The 16,719-nt window shown below is 18.9% G+C and overlaps 4 protein-coding genes across 6 annotated transcripts; 1 reads left to right on the forward strand and 3 right to left on the reverse strand.

Moving 5' to 3' along the window:
- Positions 1-160: 160 nt before the first annotated feature.
- Positions 161-1,945, reverse strand: LOC412589 (BRISC and BRCA1-A complex member 2). Its single transcript, XM_396044.5, has 4 exons — positions 1,603-1,945; positions 1,226-1,527; positions 774-1,151; positions 161-678 (listed from the first exon to the last, which is right to left on the reverse strand). Exons 1-4 carry the CDS (start codon positions 1,688-1,690, stop codon positions 298-300), a joined length of 1,149 nt encoding a protein of 382 aa, XP_396044.4. The 5' UTR covers positions 1,691-1,945; the 3' UTR covers positions 161-297.
- A 2,032-nt stretch (positions 1,946-3,977) lies between these two features.
- LOC552614 (E3 ubiquitin-protein ligase ZNRF2) lies at positions 3,978-8,090 on the reverse strand. The gene is made up of 4 exons (XM_624988.5): positions 7,346-8,090; positions 6,156-6,251; positions 5,111-5,216; positions 3,978-5,015 (listed from the first exon to the last, which is right to left on the reverse strand). The coding sequence occupies exons 1-4, from the start codon at positions 7,722-7,724 to the stop codon at positions 4,958-4,960; spliced, it is 639 nt and encodes a 212-aa protein (XP_624991.1). The 5' UTR covers positions 7,725-8,090; the 3' UTR covers positions 3,978-4,957.
- Positions 8,091-8,531: 441 nt separating this feature from the next.
- LOC727483 (protein stunted) lies at positions 8,532-10,779 on the forward strand. 2 transcript variants are annotated; one of them, XM_003249664.4, is made up of 4 exons: positions 8,534-8,700; positions 8,777-8,907; positions 9,203-9,240; positions 10,589-10,779. In XM_003249664.4, exons 1-3 carry the CDS (start codon positions 8,672-8,674, stop codon positions 9,211-9,213), a joined length of 171 nt encoding a protein of 56 aa, XP_003249712.1. In that variant the 5' UTR covers positions 8,534-8,671; the 3' UTR covers positions 9,214-9,240; positions 10,589-10,779. The 2 variants fall into 2 exon arrangements, with proteins under 2 accessions (XP_001123191.1, XP_003249712.1); XM_001123191.4 differs by lacking the exon at positions 9,203-9,240 and having other exon boundaries at positions 8,532-8,700.
- Positions 10,780-10,789: 10 nt separating this feature from the next.
- Positions 10,790-16,466, reverse strand: LOC411415 (negative elongation factor D). Of its 2 annotated transcripts, none has more exons than XM_026440063.1 (12): positions 16,449-16,466; positions 14,896-15,076; positions 14,304-14,523; positions 14,113-14,220; positions 13,583-13,732; positions 12,985-13,115; positions 12,338-12,525; positions 12,000-12,252; positions 11,714-11,924; positions 11,115-11,255; positions 10,913-11,042; positions 10,790-10,854 (listed from the first exon to the last, which is right to left on the reverse strand). In XM_026440063.1, exons 2-12 carry the CDS (start codon positions 15,069-15,071, stop codon positions 10,820-10,822), a joined length of 1,743 nt encoding a protein of 580 aa, XP_026295848.1. In that variant the 5' UTR covers positions 15,072-15,076; positions 16,449-16,466; the 3' UTR covers positions 10,790-10,819. The 2 variants fall into 2 exon arrangements, with proteins under 2 accessions (XP_026295848.1, XP_026295847.1); XM_026440062.1 differs by lacking the exon at positions 16,449-16,466 and adding an exon at positions 15,515-15,670.
- Positions 16,467-16,719: the final 253 nt, after the last annotated feature.

Consider the following 16,719-nt stretch of genomic DNA (forward strand, 5'->3'; position numbering starts at 1 on the left):
ATGAACTGACCTCAATGTTTTTAAAACTACTTATATATGTGACGTATATATATTTTTTTGTTTTATTAAGTATATTATGTAAAATTGAGCGTAAAAAATTGTTATTAATTATATAAAAAGCAAAAATTAATATTATAATAAAATCAAAATATTAAAATAATTTTTTTATTTTCCTATCTGTAGTATTTTATTTATTGTTATTTTAATATACATTTATACAAAAAAGAATAATCTTAAATATGTACAATAAAAGATTTATATTATAAATAATTGTAATAATTTATATCATTTAATAAATTAATCATGAATTGCAGAACAATTTTTAATAGAATTGGATTTAAATGTTTCTACATTTCGTTGAATGAATGTAAGTAAACGCTTAATCATAACATGTGGTGTCCATGTGAATTCATAAGGATAGTTTTTTACTTTTTCTCTATAAACAGTATCCTGTGACGTTATATGATATATTGAACATAATTCAATAGTAGGTGGTTCTCGAGGAAATCCTAATGGAAGATGAATATACAATACTGCATAGAAGTCATTTTCACATAGTAAACATGATATATAGGTATATTTTATACTATCAAATTCTAAAATAGCCTCATATTTTAGAAGTAAAAATGCTGCTATATACTCTCTTCTTTTTTCTAAACTTTGAATAACTGAGTTTACCTACAATAAAAATATATTTTATAAACAATAATAATAATGTTTTTTAAATAATAATAATATTTTATAAACAATAATAATGAATTAAAAAAAATTACCTTTGCTGCTATAAATTTTTTTATTTTTAATATATAATGTATTAAATGTGTATCAGATGGAAAATAAGGTATGTATAATTCAACTATTTCATTAAGAATTCCTTCTAAGGATTTTGAAAACTGCAATTGTGAAGTAATACGATTCCAATCTGTTCCAGAAAATGTTACAAGAAGCACTGCAACATCACTCTCTGATTTGCAAGTACGAATTTGTAACTGAGAAAGATCCACTGATAAACTTATTAAAAATCTTGCTTCTGTTGGCTTAGAACTAAATGGTAATAATATCATTTCAATATCTTCTTGTCTGATTTCTTGCGAAGTCACGAGCATATTATATTCTATTTGTAATCGAGCTTGTTTTTGAATTAATTGTATCTAATTTATGAGAAAAATATATAAATTTAATATAGTTTAAATGTTAATGAATTTATAAACAAAATGTTACAAACCTGATGTTCCTTATAACATAATAAAAGTTCTTTAAGAACATTCAATAATGCATTTTCATCATTAGGATTCCAATTAGCAAGACTAGGTACTTTAACAGATAAAGTATCTACATCTATATCTGCTAAAAAAGTATTATCATTAAATATAAAATCAGGACCCATTTCAGGGCATTGTGAATCAAAAAACACATTCCACACTAAATTTTGTTTAGCATATGGAATAGACAATTTAAAACGATCTCCTTGTTCTTTTCCACAACTAGACGACAAAGAATCTATCTTAATTGTTTCACAACAAACCCCTAAAAAAAAAGAATTAAAAAATAAATTAATATAATATAAAATTATAATAATATATATTTTGTATTGTAACTAACCAAGTTTTTTTGTTGATAGAACACGAATTAAAAGTGGTTCGATGTATGAGTCAATGGCAGTTAATATTGCATATTGTTGATTGAACATCGTGATAATTTTTAAAGAATTTTATAAATTATAATATATACTATATAATAAAAAGAGAGAGTTTTTTTTTATGATATTTGTTAGATATATATATTCAAGATTATATATTATAAGAATCTTTATAAAAATAATATACGTTATGTATATTATGTATATTACGTTATTTTATTAAAAGATTTTATTATTTTTAAGATAAAAATTTTTAAATGCACATGAAAACGTTTGTCTGATGTTTAAATCAAAGATTTTTTTTCACTAGTAAAGCAATCATTATAGTAAAGCAAGCATTTCACTATAGTAAACACTATAGTAAAAAAATCACTATAGTAAAGCAATTCAATTAGTATATTTGTATTATATATATATAATTATATTTTTTTAATATACTTTAATGATATTGTTATATTAATAATAATAGTATAATAAGTAAAATTTATGATCATTAAAATTTTATGCAAGATCATTTAATATGATTTAAAAAAATCATATTATATCGAAAATAAATTTACTAGATTATATTCTAGGAATATAATTATAAGATATGTTGGTATTTGATCTGGATTTATTAAAAATTATTTGTTCGATTCAATTGTTTTAACTTTTAAACTTTGATATTATTATATATGTTATCTTACGTCTTGAATTTTTGAAACAATTTCTATATTTTAATTGATTTATATTAATGATTTAAAAAAATTATATTATATCGAAAATAAATTTACTAGATTATATTCTAGGAATATAATTATAAGATATGTTGGTATTTGATCTGGATTTATTAAAAATTATTTGTTCGATTCAATTGTTTTAACTTTTAAACTTTGATATTATTATATATGTTATTTTACGTCTTGAATTTTTGAAACAATTTCTATATTTTAATTGATTTATATTAATGATTTAAAAAAATTATATTATATCGAAAATAAATTTACTAGATTATATTCTAGGAATATAATTATAAGATATGTTGGTATTTGATCTGGATTTATTAAAAATTATTTGTTCGATTCAATTGTTTTAACTTTTAAACTTTGATATTATTATATATGTTATCTTACGTCTTGAATTTTTGAAACAATTTCTATATTTTTGATTTTGTCTTGATTTTTTTATAAATAATCTTAGATTATTTGTTCTAAATTCAATGATTATATATTATATCCGAGTTCATCTAAAATAATGGAAAATTTCTTCATATGATTTTTTTTTTTGGATAACAAAATGTAAATATATCGATAATTTAGGTGTATAATTTAAATTAACAAATCATACAATATACAATTATAGCAATCATAATTAATGACTGATAATAATTCTCTATTTATCTCTATCTCATATTTTATCTTCGTCTTTTTTTATCTAATGCAAAATTAAATTGTTTATAAAATTGAAAAATAAAAAAAATTTTTACGCATTAAATTTCGTATTATAATTTATTTTAATTTTTAAACAAAAAAAAATTCTTTATCTGTTTCATTCGAATATTCTATACATATTTTTATTTCATAATATATTGAAAGATTTGAGATATAGGTTTCTCAATAAATTCTAGAATTCAATTTTTTCATTCTTATTTTATTTATTTTTTATTTTAAAAATTATATTTCAACACTTCCGTTAGCATTATTAACTAATTTTTTAAAGAATTATGTAATTATTTTTTATCGTTTTCATGTTCAAATATCTTATTTCAATATAAAGAAATTCTAAGTTCTAACAAAAACTTAAAAAATAAATTGTTTTAAACGATATCTATACCTGGGATTATAATATGATAAATATATTCTATAAAATATGAAATTTTCATTTAGTTTTAAAATATGTACAAAATACATTTCTCTTGTGTAATATTACGACATGTAAATTATATGGTATTATTCAGATTTATTCCATAAATAACAAAGTGAATATAAGACTACATATAAAAGTAAAACTTCAACAAATTAATATTTCAAAAAAAAATTGAATCATTTTTTTCATATTATTTAAAACATAAAATAGTGAAATTATATTGTGACATTGAAATATAAAAACTATTATAAACGCATACATTGTATATATTTCTATCATAATTAAAATGTATTGAATGTTTATAAAGAAAACAGTTATTCATATATCCTATAAAAATATTACGTCCTGAGATAAAATAATTTGTAAATAATATTAACATTGATCACTTTTTATAATGTTGAAAATGATAGTAAATTTTACTTTTTTTTATTAACATAGAATTTTTATTTTCATTTCTATAATATCATAGATATTATACCGAATATTTAAATCATTTTTATAATTCTATTTGGTTTGAAATTTTTATTTTATTAGACTTTTTATCTTATATGATACAAGTCTAATTCAGATATATACAACGCATATATTATTGGAAAATTGACAGACCACGTTTATTTTTGTTATAAAAACTCCTATGAGTTAATTCCTATCATGTAAAAAAGATATTAATTATGATATAACTTTAACAATAAATTATATTTCATAACTGCAGGACTTCTATTCTCTAAAAACATAAATGAAATTTATCACAAAGTTGAAATTTTAATAAAGAAATTTAAATCTAATCTTTTATATATACTGTTAGTACAGCATTTCTCTCTCAACATCATTATTACTAAAAATCTGTTTTTTAAAACTTTTATATATCCAACTCTTTCTTTTATGAAAGTATCAAAAATATCCTTTCTGGTGTACATTTCCCAACAAACAACAAAAATGAAACGTCAGATTTATAATGAAACCATAAAAATTACAATTAACTTGTATAACATAAAGTTTCCCCGATTGTTATTCAAGGCTTTTGACTAAATTTCATGATATTCCCTTCTCCAAAAACAATATACAATGATCAATAACAGATTAGCCTAATTATCCCTAATCCGACTCAAAAATATAAAACTAAGTAAAATTTGTAAATATGATACAATTCATAGTAAGCTATAGAGTAGTAGTAGATTAATTACAGATACATATAGATAATAGCATTGTATCGTTGAATCTTATGGCGATTTTTTAAGTCCCCTGCTTACAGTATAATCAAGGATTTAGTTCAATGTCTGCTTTTATAATCAAATTGAGTATATCTCATTCAGTCAAACAATTGCATACACCAACCAGCACAGTGGACTAGCAGCCATCTTGACTAGCTTTTTTTCATATTTTTTTCATTTCCATCCCCTTTATTCCCATTATAATGAGAGTCTTTGAAATAAACAAGTTGCATTGTGCTATTACAACTTCAATAGGTATAAATCAATCTCCAGGATGTTCAGGACAACTACGGTTCACTTGAAACCATTTATCAATACAACTGTAAAAAATTATATTTTATTAATTTCATATAAATATTTATATTTATAAAAAATTATAAAATAAATATATTTTATAAAATATAAAATAACTTACTTTTTATGGTATATACACAGGCAAGGTAAACGAGCTATAACATCTCCAGGCTGTAATTCTTCAAGACAAATAACACATTCCCCTTTCTCATCAGATAATATATCTTCTACAATAATAATAAAAAAATATTTTGATAAAATAAAATAAATTATGCAAATTACATTATAAAAATAAAAAATTTGAAAATACAAGAATTTAAAATTGAATATATTAAAAAGGAATTATAATCATGCAGTATTTCATTATAAAGTTATATATATAAAATTAAAATAAAAATGAAGTAATATTTTAAAGAAATAACTATAATTATTTTTAAATAAATGAATATTTGGAATATATTTATTAATAATTATATATTATATTTATTAATATTTATTAAAAATAATAATAATTTATTAATAATAAGTAATAATTTGAACATAAATCAATCAAATCATTTTAAATTTCAAATCTTTATAATTTAAAAAAAAATATTTAAAAAAATTTTTTTTTATATATTATTATTATATATTAGTTGATATTGATTAAATTGATTAAAAACTTCTTTTCTTTAATATCATAATTGATAATTTAATTAATCAAAATATTTATTTATTTAATAAATATTTATTTATTTAATAATATATTAAATATTAATTAAATATATTAATTAAATATAATTAATTATTTGATTTTTTGTTTAAATTTTAAAAATATTTAAAATATTCTGCTTTATTTTATTCAAAAAATAAATAAAAAAATATCTAATATATTTATTTGGGAAATTCCTAAAATTTACATAATCTTAAAGAAAATAATTAAAATTAATTAATTATTTTTAACTTGTACTTATTTTTTTATTTTATTTGTACTTAATTTTTACTTGTACTTATTTATGCAAACAATTAATAATAATTAATTTTTTATAAAATATATATGTACATACATATTTTTTATGTTTTTTATTATATAGAAAAAAATTAATTATTTTTAATTGTTTCTTACATAAAAATATAATATTTATACAATAATTGAAAAAAGTTTATATAATTAAACAAAAACTCACCATTGTAACTAAGACGTGGCTTAGTTAAACACATAACCAAGTGACATTCTATATCATCTGGTAGAATAAACTTGGAGCAAACAGGACATTTTAGACCTTGAATATAAAGTAAAATATTATTTGCTATTTTAATATTATATTGTCATGAAACTAAGAGAAATTATACCATAAAAAATTCTTCTCACTTGATTTACTGGAACAACTTCTGTCTCAGATTCATTTAGGCATGAACTTATTATAATTCCCATAATAAAATTCAAATAACTTTATTATACCCATCACAAACAATATTATAAAATTACACAAAATTTTTTGTTTAGAATTATTATTTTACAATCGCAATTTAAAATTTACGCAACTAGGTTAAATCACACAATCGATTCATATGTGGTTACCGGGCCAACTATTATAACAACACGAATCAATCAAACAAATACTTTTTATATATTTCATCCACAATTATTTCAAAAAATTTTAAGATCGTAACATAACCTTACTTTTTTCAAAATTTCATTTCAATTAATATACATATATTATAATATACTATAACATTATAATGCACTAAATTTAAATTTTTAGCATAATCTATATATACAATCAATTTAAAAAATAAAAAAATTATACTTATACTATAATATACTATAATTATACTGATTCATATATAACATATTAATAAGATTATAAAAAATATATAATGAATCATTATTATTTTCCAAAATAAACAAAATTGAAAACAGAAGTTTATCTATATTTATATATAATATACTCTACATAGCTGCATATCAAAAAGAAAGTTATGTAATCAATGATAATATTTATATTATATTAATTAATTTATTTATTTTTGATTTTATGGATTATATAAATTTTTTATAATTTTCTAATTTTCTAATTTATTTCATATTAAAAATTTTGAGAATAAATATATCACTATATTATATATTTATATAGTGATTACATTGGATATATATATATATATATATATATATATATATATATGTATGTATATAATGTATGTATATATATGTATGTATATAACTACTTATATATGTATATATGTAAGTAATAATAAATGAGATGAAAAAATAATCATTATTTTGAATATTATAATATATTATTAATAAACTATAAATTATATATATATAAATTATATTATTATTATAAATATAATATATAATTAATAAACTTACCGTTAAGGGACCAAATATGAGATGGTAAACTATGTGCTGCATAAACTCGTCCACTTTCTTCATCAGCATCATCTGAATCAAGTTGTGGCAAACCAAGTGCTTGACCAACTCCAACTCCAACTGAAGAAGCAAGACTACTTTGTTCACCAGATGTGAGATCTGGTACTGAACTTAAAGAACGAGCACGCTGCCTATTATCTCCAGATATACGAGAAGTTTGTGATTGATTTCCTTGTTGATGTTGATGTTGTAACATGCTAACACCTCCAGGAAGAGAACGTAGCATAGAAAATCCTTGCATTGCAGTTTCATTTGCTCCAGTAGAGGATTGTCCATTGTCTCCAGCAGATTGTGCCACAGTACTTGCTTTAGCTCCCATCCCAATTTTAAATAATAATAACGTGTTTGTCAATTTTGATAAAAACTTTTTGTTTAAAATAAAAATTTTAATCCACAATTGAAAGAAAAATTAAAATTATTCCAAATATTAGTCTTGGCAGTGGTGCACGCACTGACAATTTTTGCAAATAGTCCTAGTTTTCTTGATTTATAATGTTATAAGAATAGTCTAAATTTGAATCTTAACTTCAGCAATATGACAACACTCTGGGATTTAATATAGGCCGGAATTTTGTATACATACACTGCAATGGGTAAGTCATATCGTCCAAAAGCATACCAGCGGCTTATCACGCAAAATACCCCCCGACATCTTGCTAGAAACTTCCTAGAAGTCAGTGACCAGCTACTACAGAATGTTCCATTCATGTATTTATAGTGCATATAAAGTTTAATTTTGTTTCAATTTACATGAAATTTCCCTAGTATTAAAATTTTTGCAATAATTATATGTAAATATAATAATATTCATAATTTTTTATTATTTATTATTTTAATCTCAAAATATATTTTATTTTCTTAAATACAATTATAAAAATATTACTAAATTATGAAATGTCTTATGTATATATAATATCTCTAGTTTTATTTTCAAATTTAAATATTCTGCATATATTTATAATTATTCAAATAAAGTGTATTTTTATAATATATAAATTTCTTAATAAAATTATTCAAACTTTTTATTTATGTAACTTATAATATATTTTTTCATAATAGAAGTTAAAATCTTGAAATTTAAAATGAAATATTTTTTAATCGTACTTACCTATCTTATAGTTGTAGTATTTATGCTTGAACTAATATTCCTTATAAAATATAGATGTAAAATATACTTATCGGAAAAGTGTTAGACTTAACTTGTTTCAACTTATCCTATTATATTTAAATTATAAAAAATCTTTTTTAAAAAAAGTATCATTAAAAATGTCTGCGTGGAGACAAGCGGGATTAAAGTAAAATGGAATTTCAAATTTCACATTGTTACAAAAATTATTAAAAAATGTTATATAACCTGTACTTATGTTTCAGTTACATCAATTATTCTCAAATAGCTGCTAAACTTGTTAGACAAGCATTAAAATCAGAGTTTCGAGCAGAAGCTTTGAAACGTGATGAAACAAATATAAAATTTACTCAATGGAAAGATGGTAAACCTACTAGTAAGTACATTATTTTTATTTTATGTAATTATTTTATAAATATTTTAATTATTAATTTTCACAATTATATTTTGTTTATTTCAATTTATTATAATATTAAATACAAATATTATATATAATATATAAATATAAGCGAATAAATAATTATATTTCATTGATAATATTTAATTTCTATAAAATATATCTTTTGCAATGAATTTAATTTAAATTTATGAATATATATTAAATTTGATCTCATTACTAATCATAATATATTAACTTACATATATTACTTATGGTAAAATTTTGATTACAGCTGAAAAGTAATAATATTTACAATAATATTTACAATATGTAAGTGTTATTTGTCTTTTATAAAAGTTTATATAAAAATGCACGATATTTATTAAATATTTATTAACAAAAATATTTGTAGAGTGTGTATTTGCAAGGAGTAGGGAAGGGAGGAAGATACTGTTTACTACTAAATATTTTATTATTAATATATTATCAAACAATATATTATCAAATTTATATTTCTATAGAAAATAATTAATATAATTAATATAAAATAACTAGTATAATTAGTGATTTATTAGCAAATTTTAAAAAAATAAATAAAAAAAATATAACTTTTTAAAAAGAATTGAAGTTCTAGATAAATCAATGTATATTCATCAAATATATATATTATGTATAATACATATATACATATATGTATATGTAGATTTTAACATGCAGAGTCATAGATTTTAATAATATTTTTTTTAATTTTTATTTCATTTAATATTATTTTATTGAAAGCTTATAATTTATGTTATAAATATTGCTTAAAAAATTTTACATTGATCATTGGATATTAATATAACCATATATTATATAATAGAATATTAAATTATATTATTTATTATTTAATAAGATTATTTAATTAAATATTAAATAATACAAAATTTCATTATAAATATATATATGTATGATGTAAAACAATATTTTTCATTAAATCAATGTTTAAATTATTTTGAAAGCAAAATAATAGTTCTATAAAAAAATTCATTCAAATTAATCACAAATATTCCACATTGATTTATCTTTCAAAAATCTATATTTTATTTTTTTTATTTCTATCTTCAATTTAAATAAAAATATAATTAAAAATATTTTATATTATTAATTTTATTAAAAACTTAAAATAATTTTATACATATTTGAATATTCAATTTAGATCCAAGAATTCAAATATTTGAATACTCATATAAATATTTATTAAAAATTTATATAAGTATATAAATATTATATAAGTATATATAAGAATATTTATTTAATTTATATATGTTGAAGTTTTATTATTTAAATATTTAAATATTCAAAATTGATTATAACTAATAAGAATATAATTCCTGAAAGTATTTGATAAATCTCAAAAAATATTTGATAAATATATTCTTTAAAATAGAATAATTTTTTTAATAAGATTGGATTAAACAACTTCAGTTTTTTTAAAAAGTTAGAAAAATTATTAGATGATATATAAAAAAAATTTTGGATTATTATAAAAATTGTTTCTAACATTATATTAAATATGTTAACATTTTTATTGTGTGATGCATTTAACATTTCAAATTGTAAAAATTATTTATTTTTATTTATTTATTAAAAAAATGTAATAATCTACAAAAATTACATTTTTTTGTTTTTGTTTCAGAAACTCATAAATTATAATATCACAGATTGATGGAGAAATCATCCTACACTTCTAATATATACATATATATATATATATATATGCATATTCTTGCATATTGTATATGAAACAAATAAGAGATTTAATAAAATAGTAATTTATGTATAGTAATTCAACATTCTTGTAAGAAGTAAAAATATCCTATAATATTATCTGTTTTTCTTTAATTTAATCCATTTTTCTCTTAGAAGATCATCTTATAGTAGGACAATGGGCTTTACAATGTACTAAAAAAATATATATGTTATAATTGAATATAATTTCTATATAATTTTATAAACTCACCTATAAATTCTGAAACAAGATCATTATCACTATCACCACGCATTGTACCTGTTATTTCTTCATCTTCAACCATAGGAAGAAATAAATGAATAAATTCGACCGTATATGGTGGAGCTATTGCTTCTAAAACCTAAAATATAATCATTATATTATTAAACATAACATACATTCCTTTTAAAAATAATAAATAATTTTATAATACCTCTGTAACAAAATATCTAATTAAAGATACATCTGTATCTCCACGTTGCCAACATTGTTTAATGTAACACACGACGGGTACCACGCAACCTCGACTTAATAAATTCACCATTCTATCAATTAACATTTTTTTCATTTCTAACTGTATGGTAAAAAAAAAAAAATAGTATTAATAATTATTCATTTACAATTGTGTATTCATAATTATTTTTTATAAATAATAATATTTATGCAAATATATATTTATTATATTATATAAATGAATAAGATTTTTCAACTTTTTCTAGTTTTCAACTATTTTTTAATAATATTTATAATAAAGAATGGAATGGTTATAAATAAAGAAATGAAAATTGAATTAAATAAATTACAAATAAAAAAATGAATTAAATAAATTTTTTAATTTTTAAATTCTTTTTCAATTTTTTTGAATGGTAGTAAATAATATTAAGAATATATGTTCCAAAAGTGTATATTCTCTACACTCTGAATATTTCTTATTTTGACAATTAAAGAAATCTAGATTTTAAAAAAGAAAAAAATCATTTTATTTCGTTTATAAAAATATAATTTATATTTTTTTTATTATTCTATTTTTACCTGCACAAGTATTTCTAGTTCATCTTGTTTACTTTCAAATAATTGTACAAGAAGTTGTAATACTTTTGGATGTAATAAAGAATGACAAACTACAACTTCATCAAGTAATGCAAGATGTACAGGACAATGTTCTGTACATAATTTAAAATATGATGGCTCTGTTACAGTACACTCTACCCATCTAATTACACCTACACTTACAACAGGAAATCTAAAAAAAAATAAAAATTAATTATATATTATTTTGTTGTAAATAATGATAAAAATAATATTTAGTATATCATACCTTATGCTCTGATATAAAGTTTGTAATTCTGCTATCAATTCAGTAGATCCTTTATTAATATTACAAATATTGTGAACTTTTTCTATAGCTTGAATAGTTGTTTTTAATTCATCTTTATTTAATTTTCGTGAATGTCCTTTTTTAGCTGGAATATCACATACACTAGCTGCATAAGCTAATAAATATATATATTTGGATTTATGTTCAGGATTAATTTTTACGCCTGGTTTAAAAAGTGCATCAACCAATAATTCTGGAATTTATTAATTATAACGTTGTGTGCATTAATTCTGAAAATAATTATAAATAATAATAATAATAATAAATTATATTAATACCTAAGAATTGTGGATTACGAAGTAACTCTATAGGCGGTGGTTCCGCTGTTGAATAATTTCGAAATAATACACTAATATCAGCAGGATTTAAAGTATTTCGTGATAACATAGATGCCAATGCTTGACATGCACCAGGACTACTTGAAGCTCCATTAAGTGCCATTGTTATTGGGGTAACATCATGGTGACTATAAACATACATATAAATTAGAGACAGATCAAAATCTAATTTTTAAATTTACGAAATTTGAATTGAAAACTGTCTGAATCTCAAAATTTTAAATACTTTTTATTTTTATTTCTTTTTTTAAGGATTATTCATTTTATTAAGAATTAAAATTTTAATTTCTGGAATTCTCAAATTCAGATTCGAAAATAATTAATAATAATAATTTTTTACAAATATTTCGAAAAAAGCAAAATGGCAGTACATACATAGAAAAAAGTTATTTAAAATTTTGTTTTCCATAATATATTAAACAATCATTAAAATTGATGAAGATCCTTTCCTATTCTGAATAATTATTTTTTTTTCAGTTAAAAAATGATAAAAAATAATTCTTAAAAAAGAAATTCAAAATATTATTTGTTATTAAATATATCTCCATTATATATATTTAATAAAATATTAAAAAATTTTTTCTTACTTTTGTTGAGCACATTTAGTGATTTCCTGAGAAAGCCTTTTCATCATAAATCCACCACGAGATTCTTGTGCGAGAATTTGTAATAGCACTTGACTATAGACATAAGTATGTTGTCCGTGACACACCATTTTCTAGCAGCAAAAAAATCATATAAATTTATATTTCATTATTTATCATTAAATTATAATATTTAAATATTTTATATTGGTATTTTTATTATTCCATTTATTAATTTTATTTATTAATTTATTTACTTAGATTAAAATTTTTAATTTTATAAATTGAAATTATATTCCAATATATGCATAAGATTTGAATAAAAAGTTCAAAAATTTTATTTATAAGATAATTTATGATCTTAATAATTGTATCCTGATATATGATCTCTTATAGATAATCTGCAATTCTTCACTTCTGAATAGAAAATTGATTGCAATGATTGTTTTATTTATATAAATATTGTATGCATGAAACAAAACAAAACAACATAATGATTAAATTAGAAATATTTTCTATTTAATTCTCTATTTACTTTTTGAAAAAATTTGTTCTTACATATAAATTATTTTTACATATGAATTACATATTTTATACTAACCGCACATTCTTGTATACTTGATTGCCAATCTTCTGTATTTTGTAAAAATCCAGCAATTGCAGTTTTTAAAACTCGTGAAAACACTTCAATTTGTTGAGCAGCTGTTGAAATACTTGTAATTTCACCTTGAAATCCAGCATCAGATATAAGCTATAAAAAATATATATATATATAAAAAAATATATTTATAAAAATTTAAGAAAAAAACTTTTATAATGTACATAAAATATATAAAAATAACTTTTGATTTATAAATAAATATATTGTACATATATGATATATTTATTACACACACGCGCGCGCGCGCACACACACACACACATATATAATACAATATACATAATAAATATACATATATATTGTATATATAATATATACAAAATGTTTTGAATTTTGATTTGTAAAGTTTAGTTCTTAATATCATTAAAATCATATAACATAATCATATAGTATAAATTAAATATAAAAATAAATATAAAACATTTTATAAAAAATTTGAATTATTAAATTATCTTTCTCTATGTTTTTACCTTTATTGTAAAGTTTAACATCAAACAGTCTGGATATTCTTCTGCAAGTCTATAAATAAGTGATCGCCAAGTGGGATGTTGTATCATTTCTGTTAACCAAGCAGGAGTCTAATGCATAAAATATTAAATTTTAAATATTAATTAAAGATTAATCTATAATTTAAAAATCAAATAAAAGTTTACAAACTTACTTCACCCTCCTCTGTGAAGATCTTATCTGCTTTTTTGGGATCAAATGTTTTTAATATCATATCCTTTAAATTATTTTCTACCATTGCTTGAACATCTGTAACTTTAACTCCAGCAAGAATAAGCCATTCTGCAAGAAGATTTGCCATTTGTGCACAAGCTGTATAATTTTTAGATAATAATTCTATTACTTGTTCTGGATTTCCACCAGCTTGGAAATATCTATAAATTAGAATAAAAATATTTTAAAATATAAATATTTTTATATTTGAATTTTTTAAATAAATTTTAAATGTTAATAAATTTAGAAATATCAATTTCATATTTGTTCATTTATATTATAAAATTAAAATTATATTATATTATATAATTATTAATTGTTATAAAAAATAAATACATAAATTAATATATAATAATAATAATTATAAATTATTAATTATATATAATATATATAATTTTAATACACCAAAACACACAATAAACAATATTTTTATAATTTCAATAATAAAACTTAAACAATAATTGAAATTCAATATATGTAATTAATTGCAATAATAAGAGCATAAAGTAATCAATCATTATAAAATATTATACCTCTTAAGTTGTGCGAAAATACCAGGTTCCATAATATAATCTGGTGTTTTAAATTTATCTAAACATTCATTTAATATTTCTTGAGGATTATCAAAATTATCTTCTCCACTACAATCTTCAGTTCTTGTCATTTCTTCTGTCCAAGTTCCACGATCTTCATCATAATCTGATTCCATTATTTCTAAAAATAATAATATTTTATAATAAATAATACTTATATTTAATTTTTTTTTTATCTTTTTTTATTCATTCATTATTTAGAAGATATTGTTAAGATTAACTTGTATTTTAACATTTAAATTTTAATTAAATACAATTAAAACTTAACCTAAAACTTATTTTATATTTAAAATGAAATATTATTAATATTATTTAATTATTTAAAATAAAAATTATTAAAAATATTATTAAAAAAATGTATATTTTATGTAAATGTTATTAAAATTAAAATTTTATTTTTATAATTATTTTTTTACAAAATTTAATATTTATTTAATATTTTTTTATATTATTAATAGAAAATTATTATAATTATGTAATAATATCAAAAAATAAAATTCAAGTGATTATAAAAGTTTATTATTATTAATACTTTGGGTGAAAATATAAATAAACATACTTGTAAAATGTAGTTATCCTAATGTGTATAAGGCGTCTTTATGTATTTACATAGCACGAATTAATATTCATATAAATTTTAAAAATAGGTTAACTTATTTATAAATATATGTACAATTTTATGATATTTCTATAGAATTAATTCTTAAATTTATGTTGTTATAATTGTAAATTAATTTTAAAAATTATTTCAATTTATTAATTACAAACTTAATATTTAAATCTCTTTATTATTTTATATCAATTAAATCATCAATTTAAAAAACTTTAGAAATGCAAATATCTATTTTTTCACATTACATATAATCCTTTGGTAAAGAATTTTTTGTTTTATAAATTTCAATATTTCAATGTAATTTCACTTTTGTGAAAAAATAATTTTTCATTGATACAATACAATACAATACAAAAGTCTTATTTATTCAATCAATAAAAGGTAAATTTTTTTTATTAATAAATTTTTTTTATATCATAAAAATAGCAAATAATATATAATTAAAAATTTATTGATAAATATATGAAAAAATCAGTCATTATTTTATGTTTAAAAATTATGTTTAAAAATTAGATAAATTTTAATTTGATATAGTAATTTTCATAATTTATAATAATTTTCATATATATTTTTATCAGATTAAATTAATAAAATTAAATTACAAAAAAGATAATGGATATATATAAAGGATATATTATAAAAATCACTATAGTTTAATTAAAGAATAATTTTTAAAAAATTTTTAAAATTATTTTGATATTTAATTCAAAATCTGTTATTAATTATATAACATAAATTCATTTATAAATAAATTATATATGATAATTTATTGATAATTATATATGATTTTATTTATCTATCTAAAATTGAATTTTTTTTTGTAATACAAATTTTATAAACAAAATTTATATATTTTAATTTTAATTTTATTAACACTTACTCGAGTTTTATCAATTCACATATAATAAATTTATATAAATATTTTTCAAGTTATATAAGAAATATATTTATAAATAAATTATCACATATAATGAAACTATCATTGAATTTAAAAAAATTCGAAACATCCTATATAGATTATAATTTATATATATCATTTATTAAAATAATATATTAATTTATCATATTATATTAAAAATTTAGAAAGAATTCTTTTCTTAATAAATATTTAAATATATAAAATTCAATAACTTTTTTAGCATATTTAATAT

The sequence above is a fragment of the Apis mellifera genome, linkage group LG4 (genome assembly GCF_003254395.2).
Source record: "Apis mellifera strain DH4 linkage group LG4, Amel_HAv3.1, whole genome shotgun sequence".
Lineage (NCBI taxonomy): Eukaryota > Metazoa > Arthropoda > Insecta > Hymenoptera > Apidae > Apis > Apis mellifera.